Source organism: Cyanistes caeruleus, chromosome 3, assembly GCF_971803275.1.
Source record: "Cyanistes caeruleus chromosome 3, bCyaCae1.hap1.1, whole genome shotgun sequence".
Taxonomy (NCBI): domain Eukaryota; kingdom Metazoa; phylum Chordata; class Aves; order Passeriformes; family Paridae; genus Cyanistes; species Cyanistes caeruleus.
The window spans coordinates 75,182,374-75,195,285 of NC_141703.1; the positions used below are offsets into that span (position 1 = coordinate 75,182,374).

General features: G+C 40.0%; 1 protein-coding gene across 1 annotated transcript; it reads left to right on the forward strand.

Moving 5' to 3' along the window:
• Positions 1–7,238: 7,238 nt before the first annotated feature.
• MMP7 (matrix metallopeptidase 7) lies at positions 7,239–11,851 on the forward strand. The gene is made up of 6 exons (XM_086884195.1): positions 7,239–7,548; positions 8,112–8,335; positions 8,442–8,590; positions 10,215–10,340; positions 10,897–11,058; positions 11,619–11,851. The coding sequence occupies exons 1-6, from the start codon at positions 7,432–7,434 to the stop codon at positions 11,639–11,641; spliced, it is 801 nt and encodes a 266-aa protein (XP_086740321.1). The 5' UTR covers positions 7,239–7,431; the 3' UTR covers positions 11,642–11,851.
• Positions 11,852–12,912: the final 1,061 nt, after the last annotated feature.

A 12,912-nucleotide genomic window follows, 5' to 3' on the forward strand; every position in this document is an offset into this window, starting at 1 on the left:
TCCAATAGAAAAAAAAATGTCAATCACCATAAAAACAGCTGATCAAACATTAAACCAAACTTGCATCCTAAAGATCTCTGGTACAAGCATGCGATGTTTGTTTCCATGCAACAATGCCCACAGCTTTGGCTTGTTGGGCATCTCAAGAGTTGTTTTATAATTAGCTGCAGTTTTTGATTTGGCACATATGGTTTAGGAGTTTTTTGAAGCTTGGGGGCAGGTGTGGCAAACCATGGCAGAACTCTCCAGAAGCCCACTCTGCTCTTGCAATTAATGTAACTGCCCTCAGTGTTTTAGGTCAGATGTCCTGAGCGAAATTAGAACAGTAAGAAATTTTTCTTCAGTAAGACAACAGGAAGAAATCATTCTTCACAATGAACAATGATAATAAGGCAAGGAATGAAGTCTGTTAATTCTACTAATACTAGTGTCACCAAGCACATGATGTAATTGCTCTTTAAAGATCTGTCATTTTGTCTATATTAAGTGGGGGAAAGGTCACCCTTGCTTGCCAAGAACATTCACATTTTTGAAGTTATTACATATTTCTTCCCAAGATTTGGGAAGCTGCTGTAATCCACAGCACAACAGGTACAACAGCCTTTACAGTCCAGTGTCCTGCTCTGACTTGGACAGAGAGCACATCCCAAGGGCAACACTGCTGGTCTCGCTGTACACAAGAAATTAATTTCAACTAAGTGTAAGCTACAGAAAAACAGCTGTTTTGCAACTGTGTAAAGCATACTGGGTTTGCTTTTCTTTCCCTCCATGTCATGGCACAGCCATGGATCCCTTATTAGTGTGATAGAATCAAACTCCTCCACCCTCTGCAGAACAGTAACAGACAGCAACCTCAAGAGCAAGGCAGAGTTACAGCATGCTGGGGCAAATTAATTCCGCCTGCAAAGGTGCTACTCATTTCTAAGAAAAAAAAATAAAAACAAATAAACAAACACACACACACACACACAAACCAATGGCAAGTAGGCTAGTTTCCTCCTTTCATAAAAATTTAAACTTGCATTATGTAAAAATGCAAACTTGCTTTACAGTAAACTTCTGGGACATAGAATGAGGACTGGAGTGAGTCTTCTTTCAGTGTGCAATCTCCTGTTGTTACACATTAATGTAATGGATAATTAAGGATTAACATGTACAGAAGCCTATTGTTCTTGACCTGTGATCAGCCATAGTCACCTGGCAGTGAAAATTGCCTCTGGAGAAAATGTAATGATGTCAATTAGATTTTAAAGAACCAGGATGCTGGGTGCGCCTCCAGGAGTGTTCCATGCTGGACCAGGTGTGTGTTTCCAGCCTTGTGAAGACTGACCTACAACAGAGGCTAGACAGAGTTAAGAATAAAGTAGGTATTTACTGAAAAGCTTTAAAGGATACACCTTGGGCAGTACAAGGGCCTGGCCAGGCTACGCCTAAAATGGACCTAAAATGGTCACAAAATGGGTGACTGGTCACGAGATCTCACGTTTTTATAGGTTTTGGTCCATCTGCATATTGGGGTTAATTGTCCAGTTAGAGCTTCAGGTTATGAAGTCCCATCCTCTTTGTTTTCTCTCTTCAGTCCACTGTTGTTTATGCTTTTGGGGCTGAAACTTGTAACAATTGTCCTTGGTATCAAGCTAGAAAAGGAATTGTTTTGTCTGCCTACTCTGTGAAGAGAGCTCACTAACACTTACTATGAAGCTCAAAACTACACACCTAGGCAGCACAGAATCTGAAAAATATGAAAGCTAAAACTTAAGGCATCATAACCATCTGCACTTGTTGCGCTTGTGTTCACACCAGGATCAGCTGGGCATGAGTCAACTGTGTCCCTTTCAGATGGTGCTGAGCATTCCACTGAGGATGTTCAGCCTGCTGGACCAGACCTGCACTGCTCTGGGATGCTCCCTTCCCACTTGGGCACCCAGGCCTCAGCACTCACTATTTCACCCCCTACAGCCACTTAACTCCTTAGTACAGCCAGACACTTCAGTTTACTCAAATGGGGTTTGGTTAAGCAACCACTCAGGCTAGTGAGCTGCAGTCTGAAAAAGTTTTCTTAAGTCAGCAAGGCTTCTTCATGACTCACTCCTCACCATCCCAGTGTGAACAGTCCTTATTTGGTTGTGTGCTTTCAATGGTTGGATTGCATTCTAATGGTGGCAAAGTCAAAATCCACCATATTGGAAAACTCAGCGTAACTTGTTTTGTGGGACAGAGAGGCTGCAACTCTGACGAAGGAAGGAAATTTCTGGTGAAAGAGAACCTCAGTGGTAAACCAGATTTTCCAAAAAAAGTGATGCTATTTTCTTTTTACTCAGTTCCTGGAAACCAGACAGGACAATAGAAAAGTACCTGTCCCATACCTGGAGTACCTGCCTGAGCAGCCATGAATCAGTGCCTGGGAATCAGGAATCATTTGAATAGCGACAATAACATGATGAAACCCAAAAGCTTCCAGGGAAAAGGTGTACAAATGTTTATACCTGTGTTCACATACATCTGGTTGCAGTCTTTTACAATCCTCATGGCCAAATCTCAGCTCTAATACACATGAGATAAATCAAGCTTATGCACTGATCTTATATTGACTGCATTCAAATCCAATCTCATGCCTTCTATGCTAGAACATAACACCATGGAGGTAAGCCTGTAATTCCTCTGGAATTGCTTTACTGCGTGTCAATTTAAAATGAAATCTTGTATCTACTCTTTGGTATTTCAGGGCCATTGAATTTTTGTACAGAAGTTGGATTTTTCAAATCAGGCTAAATGCAAAATTTTGGTTGATGTCATTTATACTCCCAGCACTTTTTCCAAAGACTTATACAAGTCAATGAGGCTCAGCAGAAGCCACGCCCTGCAGTGTCTATCCTGTGTTTCAAACCCTATTCTCCATAATCACCAAAACTCAAATTCACCATGATGTCCCAGCAGGTACAGACCCTTGCAGATCATCAGGATGGGTCAGGAGGAGCTTCAGGCATCGACTGCTCCTCAGTTTGGGTTACAGTCAGTGTGGGCAGACCGAGTCCAGCATGTCTCCCATGCCGTCACGGCTTCTCTGCATGTCCTTGCATGCTCAGTCTGTTTTAGGTGGGACTCTGCAGCTCATTCACAGGGTTCTGCTGCAGGATTACAGGCAGTCTGAGGTTGCCTTAGTGCAAATGCAAAGGTAAGGGGTTTCTACATGAAATACTATGGTTTTGCCAAGACAAGGTGTATGCAGTGTTCTAGTTTATATCTTGCTTTAGTCATTTAAAGACATTTAAAGTGTTGAGACAGACATACAAATGGATGTGGGCAGCCGACTACAAAAAGTGAATTCACAAATGAAAGCTGACTGTAGGAGGTTATGGAACTTTTCCTACCCAGCAAGGTTTTGAATCACACTGCAGTGAAAAGTAGCGGACTGACCTCTGGCCCTCTGCCCTTCCCCATGTCCTGTGCATTGCTCCTGGAAGACAGAAAGACTGTATACAACTAAAGGTCATGACTTCTATTTAAATGGAGTAAATTCAATTATTAGGTAGACATTTTTGAGAGATCCACATGTCTGTTAGGGGGAGGAAAGAGACTCCTTATCATTGACCAAAGGACGAGACAATTCAAAGAACGGAGCGTGTCTGAAGGTCACAGGGGCAGGTAACATTTACAGGAAAGCCACTTCCCGTGCTGTGTTGCTCAAGATTATTATTGTAAAAACTTATCTCTATATTTGCATCTTTTCCCACCAGATGTCCCAATTAAACAGTTGTAAATACAAAGTAATTAGAGAAACAAAACAAGGCAATTCTAGACACTGTGAGAAGATGGTAAATCCACAAGTTGAGATGTGTTAAGTTTGATTGCTTAATTATTAGTGACATAGATGTGCTAGTTGTCATCCCATTGTTTGTGCTAAATCTGAACATCTAATCCCTTCCTCGGGCCTTTCCTTCCCTAGAGCAGTGGGATCTTGCTGAGAAATAGCTCAGTGCAGCTTGATCCAGCCAAACAGGAGAGAAGAGCTGGCTTGTCTTTCTCCTGAGACGAGCTGACGCAAAGCCGAGGGGCCCTGGCATGACCCTGGTGCCCAGACAGGAATGACTGGAGGGTTTTACCGTCACACAGCCTGCAAAAATGATAAGTAGCTCTGTATCACAGGTGCCAAGGTACTCCTTTGAGGAGGGCCCCCTCAGGGGTAAAATCCATGGAAATGGACTGCAGAAGCTAGGAAGGTTCTGAATCAGACTGCGCCTCGTGGGACTTAGCTTCAAAAATTGCAGTGCAAAAACCAAAACATTTTACTCCACAAATATATTTGAGTGTTTTAATTTTATTTTTAGTAGTCAAATTGAATAACCAAATAACAGAACAAAACCAGTCATGTGTCTTGCAGATCCTAAGAAAACAGGTCTGTCCTGTTTGGTAGAACTTTAAATACAATATTGCATAATTCACAAGTGACCCAAACGAAACATTTATCGGGAATTTTTGGCAATACTTTTTTGCTTGATATTCACCATAGTGGGCAACATCTAATTACCTGTACAGCCACTTACTCACTTCCCATGCACAGTGGGAGAGATTAGGAATTAGACAGTTTAATAAATGAAAGGATGGGGTGGAGCTGGAGGGAAGTGTTGCACAGGCTCACCACCTGCTGCAAAGAGATTGATGTCCAACCAGTCTCCAGGCAATAACTACCTTGGAACCCTCAGTCCATCTCCTTCTCCTGCTAGCCCAGTTTTACTGTTGAACACGACATTACATCATATGGAATATTCCTTTGGAGAATTCAGGTGAATTATCCTGGATGTGTCCTTTCCCAGCCGGTTTTCCACCCGGCGTCTTCCACACAGTGTGAGAGCTAAGTGGGAGCAGAGGAAGTCTTCACATTGTGGGAACACTCTTCACCACTACTCAGAGCATGGGTGTAGAGCACCATACATAGTGCTATGAATGAATTTAATCTATCCCAGATCGATCCAAAACATTCACAAAGATATCTGAGCAGTTCCTGACTTGCATGAACTCTGTTGTCTGCTTTCAGATTGGGCAGAATTCAGCTGAGCATTCTGCCCGAGTCAAATGACCAAGACAGAGATCATTCACTACTGAATCATGCATTTTTACTTCACTTTTTCATCCTAGTCATTCTCAAAGGAGACTCTGGTATTACTTTTTTACTGAATTATTTTTCTCTAGAACTGAAAAGTTCTGGTGTCTATCAATGAGTTCCACATAGTTTCATGAAGCATTCTTGATCACAGCAGGGTTACTCTCCTCAGAAATGTCACAGTATAAACTTTTCCATGGCAATGTTTTAAGTCTTCTTAACAGAATTTACATCATGGAATACTTTCATCTTTACCATGTGTCTACAGCAACTTCTATTATTAAATGTTTCTACAGTGTTACTTCTGATCTCTTTGATCTTTGTCTACACAGGTCATGCTCTCCAACATAGACAAAGGTTTTTTGCTGAATACAAGTCACATGACTACAATTTTTGTACAGGAAAATATTTTTCCTAATCCCATAATATATTTTATTATCCAAGATCAAGACAAATCAATAAAGTCACACAGTTAAATCTAAAGAAACAGAATCTGTTCTTATACTGATCTTATTAGAATTTGATTGATTCAGGCTGATTTTGAGCCCAAAGAAAGGAAAATTCTTTTCACTGAATTTTTTTTATTTTTCCATTCAAGCCTAAAGTTCTTCAAAAAAATCTCACTTTTTTTGGAAAAAAAAAAATAAAAATCAGAGCTGGCAAGCTCACAGCAGAAAATGAAATTCAGCATATAGCTTGTGCTTTTTCATCAGGCTCTTGTGTTTAAACTCTCCTTTTTAGTTTTGCTCATAGCCCAGTTGAAGATATATGTAAGTAGCTCAACACTCCATCACCTCCGAATCCCTTCAAATTCCTCTTGGGTCTGTGAGGAAATAACCAGTCCCACACACCGGAGTCATGGAGTTCAAAGTGTTTTAAACACGTCCTCATCTCCTGCAACCCAGCCCCTGGTTCAGATCCAACTTTACTACCACAGTCAGACGTAAAGGCAGCTGCTGAGGAAGAAAATGGTGAACCTACTCCTAGCAATAAAATGTCTGCATTTTTTTTAATCAAGCCTTAATATTTAGACATGGATTGATTTTCTGTAAGGTACAAAAACATACAGAAATGATCACATGTTGGTATCTAGGCTGTTTTCAATAGTAGATGACAGCATCATTCCTTTAACAACTCTTTCAGACATTGCTGTGTACTGTACTCCTCCCCTGCATAACTCAGCTGTGTGAGGTACTGATCATCTTTCTCTGAAATTAAATTCTTTCTGATCATATCAGTCAGAACTACATTGGATACAAGATAATAACCCACAATCACTTCCATACACATTCAGCAATGGCCATAAGAGCTCTCCTAGTGTGAGAAACATTAACCATTTTTTCCTATTTTTGCACCTTTACTTTCAGATTAGAGGTAATATGGTAACAAAACTGTGCACCTTAGATAAAAATCATAAACCAACCTGTGGACTGCTTTTCCAGGCCTCAAAAACTATCCAGTGTAATTTAGTGGAGTGATGCTGGGACCAATGTTGGTGTCAGGGGGCCAGGGAGATTACAGGTGCCCTGCTCTGTCAGTGCTTCATGCAGCTCTCTCAGATTGCATTGGTACAGCAGGAAGTCTAAGACAGCTCCATATTTGCTAGGTAAAGCTCCTCTCTTTTCCATGAGAGCTTTCACCTACTCTTGCAAGCTATATTCTGTATCTAGTTCTCAAATGTAAAGAGATTCTTCTGAAAGGCCATCCCATTTAGTACAAAAGGGACAAAGGCACCTGATGCCCTCCTGTCCTGTTGTTCTAGAGGGTGCTTTCAAAGAGCTGTCTCCTGATCTCTGCAAAAACTGCAGAAACCCCTGAAAGTTTACTGAACTGGGCAGTGCTGTTTGTGCTCCCTACGTAATAATGGCAGTGTTTTCAGTGGGACAGTGCTCTCACCCATCTCCTCTCTGCCTCCACATCCACTGATACAGGCAGGCAGCCAAGGGGCTCTTGCAAAATGCCTTTGTGCATAAGGAACATGGGAAAAGCGCAGTGAGAAGTGATTACACAGTAACTGTACCGATAAAGTTACAGAAAGAGAACTTCCCTATGACCCTGTGGTTTCACTACTGGAATAATATGAAAAGAGCGAGACAAAGCTGGCTGCTAGCTGTGACGTGACATCAACAGGGAAGTTACAGGAAAGATTTGTTTAACATGCCTTCATTTACTTCTTAGAGCAGTGATGACATTACACTAACAACACCAAAAAGTGAGTCACATGTGTAATTGATGCGTGGGGTTATCAGGATCTATATAAGGGGTTTTAGCTCTGGTCTTGGGAGACAGAAAGTCAAACCCTTTCTGCTGCAGCAAGGCTCCTTATCAAGATGGGCACCCTGCATTGCCTCCTGCTTTGTGTTGTTATCTTCCTACCTGAGACTCTTGCTTTTCCAGCACAGCTGAGACCAGAATCGTGGAGCAGCATAGACCTTGAGAAAGTAAAGGTATGTTGCATGGGGGGAACACAACTAAATTATGAATAATCTGATTTTTGATTCAGTTTCTACATTCCTTTCCTAGCTGTTTATATTATCCTTGTCTTCCATTACAACAACAGTTTTTGCATATGTAATATAAAACCGCAAGTTTAAACTTGCTGACTAGCTTAAACCTCCTAAGACTAACTTTAAAAAAGAGACCAAGTTCCAACTGGTAAATAAAGGGGAGCATATCATTTTAAAAATACATCAAAAATTTTATGTGTACTGTGTTAGAAGGCTATAGATTTGAATGATCAGTAGAATGTGGTAACTTAAAAGAATTTCTTACTTATAATGTTTCATTGCTGTTATAATTCTTTTTATATATGCTGATCTATACTACTGAGAGAATTGAAATGGAATGATGCAACTGAAAATAGATATGGATGATGCAGGATCAATTTAAACAATTCAACCAAACATAAAAAGCAATTAACCAAAAGATATATGATAAAATTATTTTTTAATTTTTATTTTAATTTAATTTTTATTAATTATTAATTTTTATTTTCTCTCTCTTCTTCCAGGGATATCTTGATAAATTCTTTCCAGTGTTTTCAAAAACACAAAACCTAAGCATAGAAGAAAGGATTAAAGAAATGCAGAAGTTTTTCCACCTGACTGTAACTGGAAAATTAGACACAGAAACAGAAGAAATAATGAAACTTCCCAGATGTGGTTTGCCTGATGTATCAGAATACCAAACATTGCCTGGAACTCCAAAATGGAAAAAGACAAATTTAACTTACAGGTAAGCGAGATTTCAGTTTTTATGGGGAAAGGGATTGATTTGTATTTAACTAGATGGGTTTCCTTCACAGCCTAAATGATATCAACCTGTTTTTCTTTGCTGACAGGATTCTCAGTTATACATCTGATATACCCAGAAAGAACGTGGATAATGCAATTAAAAGGGCTTTGATGGTATGGAGTGATGTGACTCCACTGCACTTCCGAAGAGTCTACGGGACACAGGCAGACATTGAGATTAGATTTGCACGTCGTGGTGAGAATACCTATCATTTTTAAAATATAATTGTCCATATTTTACTCAAAACATGCATTTTTATAGCCATAGCTTTAAGAAAGAACAAAGAGTTTGGAATTAAATCAAAGTCTGTATAAATTTTATGTTCTTTATATCATGTCAACAAATTTGTATGCTATGATTCAGTTTTACTAGTATAAAACCTTTAGAAAAATCCTTTCAGATTCAGAGCTTTGAAATGGAGAATTCAGGTCCAGAATGAGACACTTAAATTTAGATGTTCAAGGCTCTTTTTGCCTTGATAAAAAGTGCTAACTATTGGGAAGATCTCTGTAGAACAAATCAGCAGGTTCTGAATATCCTGCCGCCACAGGCTGGATTCAAGCAGGTTAAGGCAGGTTTACTTAGGCCTAGATCTAGTCTGGTTCCCAGAATAAAAACCCTTTGGCAGCTGGGGTGTGTTTTGTTTGGCCATTGAAGGTGTCTTCTGGTTGATTTGCTTCTAGAAGGAATAGTATGTTGCACCTCAAGATTACAGCCAAAGCATGGCAAATGGGGGTGAGCAGAAGGCGCTTCGGAAGTCTGTCTGTGATCTGGAATAGTCTATGGATGTGGCCCTGCCTTTAACTTGTGCCTGGAAAGGCACAAACTGGCTCACCTTAGACAACCTAAATGCCTACCTTAAGGTTATCCTGTTCTCTAGATCCATTGACAATATTTATTAGAGCTCCATTGACTGTAAGTGAAGATCGCACACCTGGCTTGCAAGCAGATGACTGCACATGAACACCAAAATGTCCAGAGCCTGTGTGCCACTGATAGGAAGATTATGGTGCCATAAAGGGGTGACCTAATGTCCCAGTCAAAGTTAGAAATTATCCTGCAAGCTGGAATGGGTTTTAATCCCATGTCACACACTAGGATTAGGTCTCTTCTGCCCGTGTTAGTCGTGCCCTAAGGGCCATCCACATGGTCTAGGGGAAAGGACACAGGATGGCATCTGATTTCCCAGCTACTCCTCAATAAAGTCAGAGACTTACTGCAAGGGAGAGGGAAAATTTCAAAGTTGGTACAACTCTGATCCAGCTCTTGCATTCGAGGTAGGAAACAGTAATATGCCACCTGCATTATGACAGAAGTAGATAATAGACCATACCTCAAGGCTGGGAATAAATTAATTTATCTCTTCAGAAACATGGTTATCTATCTCAAATCATCATTCCACACTAAAATCAGAGCAAGTGAGAATGTCTACAACTAATATAGCCCAGCATTTTTCAATATCACAAACATTCAGATGTAACAGCAATGTTGTCAAGCATTAAGTATTTATTTTGAAATAATCCCTGAGTGCTGCCTCAGAACCACACTTCTGACAAAAGCTCAGGAAAAAAATATTCAGCTCTTTCTGAAACATGCAGCAGACTGAACTATCAAATACAAGATTTGAACTTAAGTCATGAATTTGGAGAGTGTTTCCCTGAGCCTCACTTCTCATTTTCACAACCTTGCTACCACTGTAAGAATTTTTTTAAGGATTGGCAAGCAGCAAAACTAGCACAAACCAACATCATGCTTCAGTTTCTGAATTTAAATATGACAACTGATCTCATCTGATGACACTGATTTATTTCAAATGCAGAGCATGGTGATGGAGCTCCTTTTGATGGAAAAGGTGGCACGCTGGCCCATGCGTTTGGTCCCGGAGAAGGGCTTGGTGGAGATGCTCATTTTGATAATGATGAAAAATGGTCAAATGTCGATAAAGGTAAAGCTCACACATGTATATATGAAAGGGAAAGGCAAATATTGTACATGCTGGAAGAGCACAATTACTCTTTCAATTACTTGTCATCCTTCACTACTTCTTCAGTACTAACATTTCTATTTTTTCAACTACCTTTTTAAGTACTTGTACTTCATTACCATGAGCAGCTACATAATACCTGCTCTGTCCATATTTTAAAACACTTTTTGCAGGCAAAACAAGGACTATGAGCCCCTGAATTCTATATAAATTGTGAAAAGGTAAATTGACTTGCTTCTAGGAATGAGATTGACCAAAAGCAGAATCCAAAGGAGACTCAGAGTCTCTAGACGCATATGCAAGGAATCAGTAGTGTTTTTCATAAAATTTTGTAAAAAAATTTCATAAAAAACTTTCATAAAGTTTTGTAAAAAAACACAACAATAATGGATCAAAACCCTGGGGTTTTCTTCCAAGATGAATTGAAATATATGAATTCTCCTGCTATTTAAATTAATTGTATTTCAAATATAAATGCCATACCTTTAACATACATTTATGTGCTTCTATGTTGCAGATATCAATTTGTTCCTCGTTGCTGCTCATGAATTTGGCCATTCTTTGGGACTTGATCATTCAAATGTCCGTGGAGCTCTGATGTACCCTATCTACTCATATCAGAACCCAGAAACCTTCAAACTTCCGGCAGATGACAGACAAGGAATTCAGAAGTTATACGGTAAACTCATGGTGAAATTTGATTTTCAAGACAAAATCTACTGGGGTACAGGTTTCACTCTCCCTGATTGCAAGAGCCTCACCATATTACCAAAAAAAACCAAAAATAAAACAAAACCAAAACCAAAACCAAAAACAGAAAGTGAATGAACGTGGGAGAAGCAAACTCCTGCATACTCTGTCCACTCCATTCTGTTGCTCTTCCCACTGCAACCAAGAAGTGACAAAGCAGCAGTGCAGCATGGCCTGGTGCTCTGTCCTCCCACACACCTGCATTCTGCCAAGCAAATCCTGTGGCCCTTGCACTTCAAATGAGAAGTGGTACTACTGGCAGGAAAGGAGAGGTACTATGCCACTCATCAAGTTCAGTCAAGTCAGAAACTCCTCAGCAACAAGGGAACATAACTAGAATTGACACCACAGGACAAAATTTTTCAAGTTTGCTTTTCTTTGGGTTGTGCCTGACTCAGGTCATGCTAGAGGAGCACTAGGAATAAAACATAGTTGTCTGCATTGTCAGTTTTCAGTAGGGTCTCTATGTTTTGTGCTTCTTTTCCACAGGGAAAAAGTCAACAAACAGTTGAAGAAAGTGCTTAATGAAGACCAAAGAATTCACATCTCATTATTTTGGTGTTCCAAAACAATTTTAATCCTCTGGCTAATTAAGATGGTAAACTCCTGGGCCGCACTTTCTCTCCCTGAATTTTTTTATCGATTTATTTGCACCTTACACAGTTTCACCTAACAAAATATTAAAAATAAAATACAATAAAATAAAATACAATAAAAAAGTATACTCTGTTTTCTTTTTTTTTCTGGCATTTCACTGAGGGACTAGGTTACTCCTGCATGCATGATAGACAGTCAGACAAGTGTCTTTGTGAATAGGTTTATAGGTACCTAAAGAGACCCTGTGCATTTACTGATTCAAGAACAAACCCTGTTCCTGGCTTGCTTTCAATTCCCATGCATGTTCTGACACTTCACAACATTGACTCCTCAGAATCAGTGTGCTTCCCATAAGGCTCACACACAGAGGACATCTCCATGGTGCTTCCTTCAGCATTTTCCCTGGGAAAGGGAAAAACTTTTCATCATCATGTCCTCCCTGGCTTTCCAGAGAAGCAGGTTTGAGAAGTGGACTGGGATTGCCATTGTCCTCTGTGATATTCAAACTTTCTTGGCTATTTTCTAATTAAAAACAAACAAACAAACAAACAAACAAAAAACAAACAAAAAAACCGAACATAAAACCTCACCATCCACAGTGATTCTCCCAAGAATATTCAAAATCTTCAAAATTAGCAAGGTAGAAAGTGTGTTTATTAATAGTTTCGGACAGATGGCTCCCTGCCCCCAGAGATGCAGAGCACAAACATCAGATCAGTGTCATGGCCAGCATCTTCACCGTCTCCTAAACCAGTGTTACCCACTACAAGGAACGACCTTAACCCAGCCCCCAGAGATGACACAGCACAAAAGGGAACGTGGTGCTTACACAACGCAACTCAGAGAACACACAACAACTCTGAGAGCAAATAAATCAACATTTATTGAAGTGACCAGTGACTATTAAACTCACACAGTGGATACTTATAACAATTTGGTTTAACATACTCTGGTCAGATTTGTTTTTATCTCAACCCTTCCTGCCTCGTGTTGGATGCCAAAAAAGACTGACACTGTTCAGCCCAACAGGTAACCAAACACCACACTCACCCTGCACCCCCTCGCCCCCCACCGTGGGATGGGAGAAATGCAGGAAAAAAAAGGTAAAATACATGGGTGGAGACAAAGACAGTTCAATTAGACAGAAAAGGAAGGGGAAATAACAAACAAATAAACAATAAATAAC

Coding starts and splice junctions, on each gene's coding strand:
- MMP7 (XM_086884195.1), top strand. CDS start 7,432: ATGGGCACCCTGCATTGCCTCCTGCTTTGTGTTGTTATCTTCCTACCT. Junction 7,549..8,111: donor TAGACCTTGAGAAAGTAAAG/GTATGTTGCATG, acceptor CTCTTCTTCCAG/GGATATCTTGATAAATTCTT. Junction 11,059..11,618: donor AGGAATTCAGAAGTTATACG/GTAAACTCATGG, acceptor TCTTTTCCACAG/GGAAAAAGTCAACAAACAGT.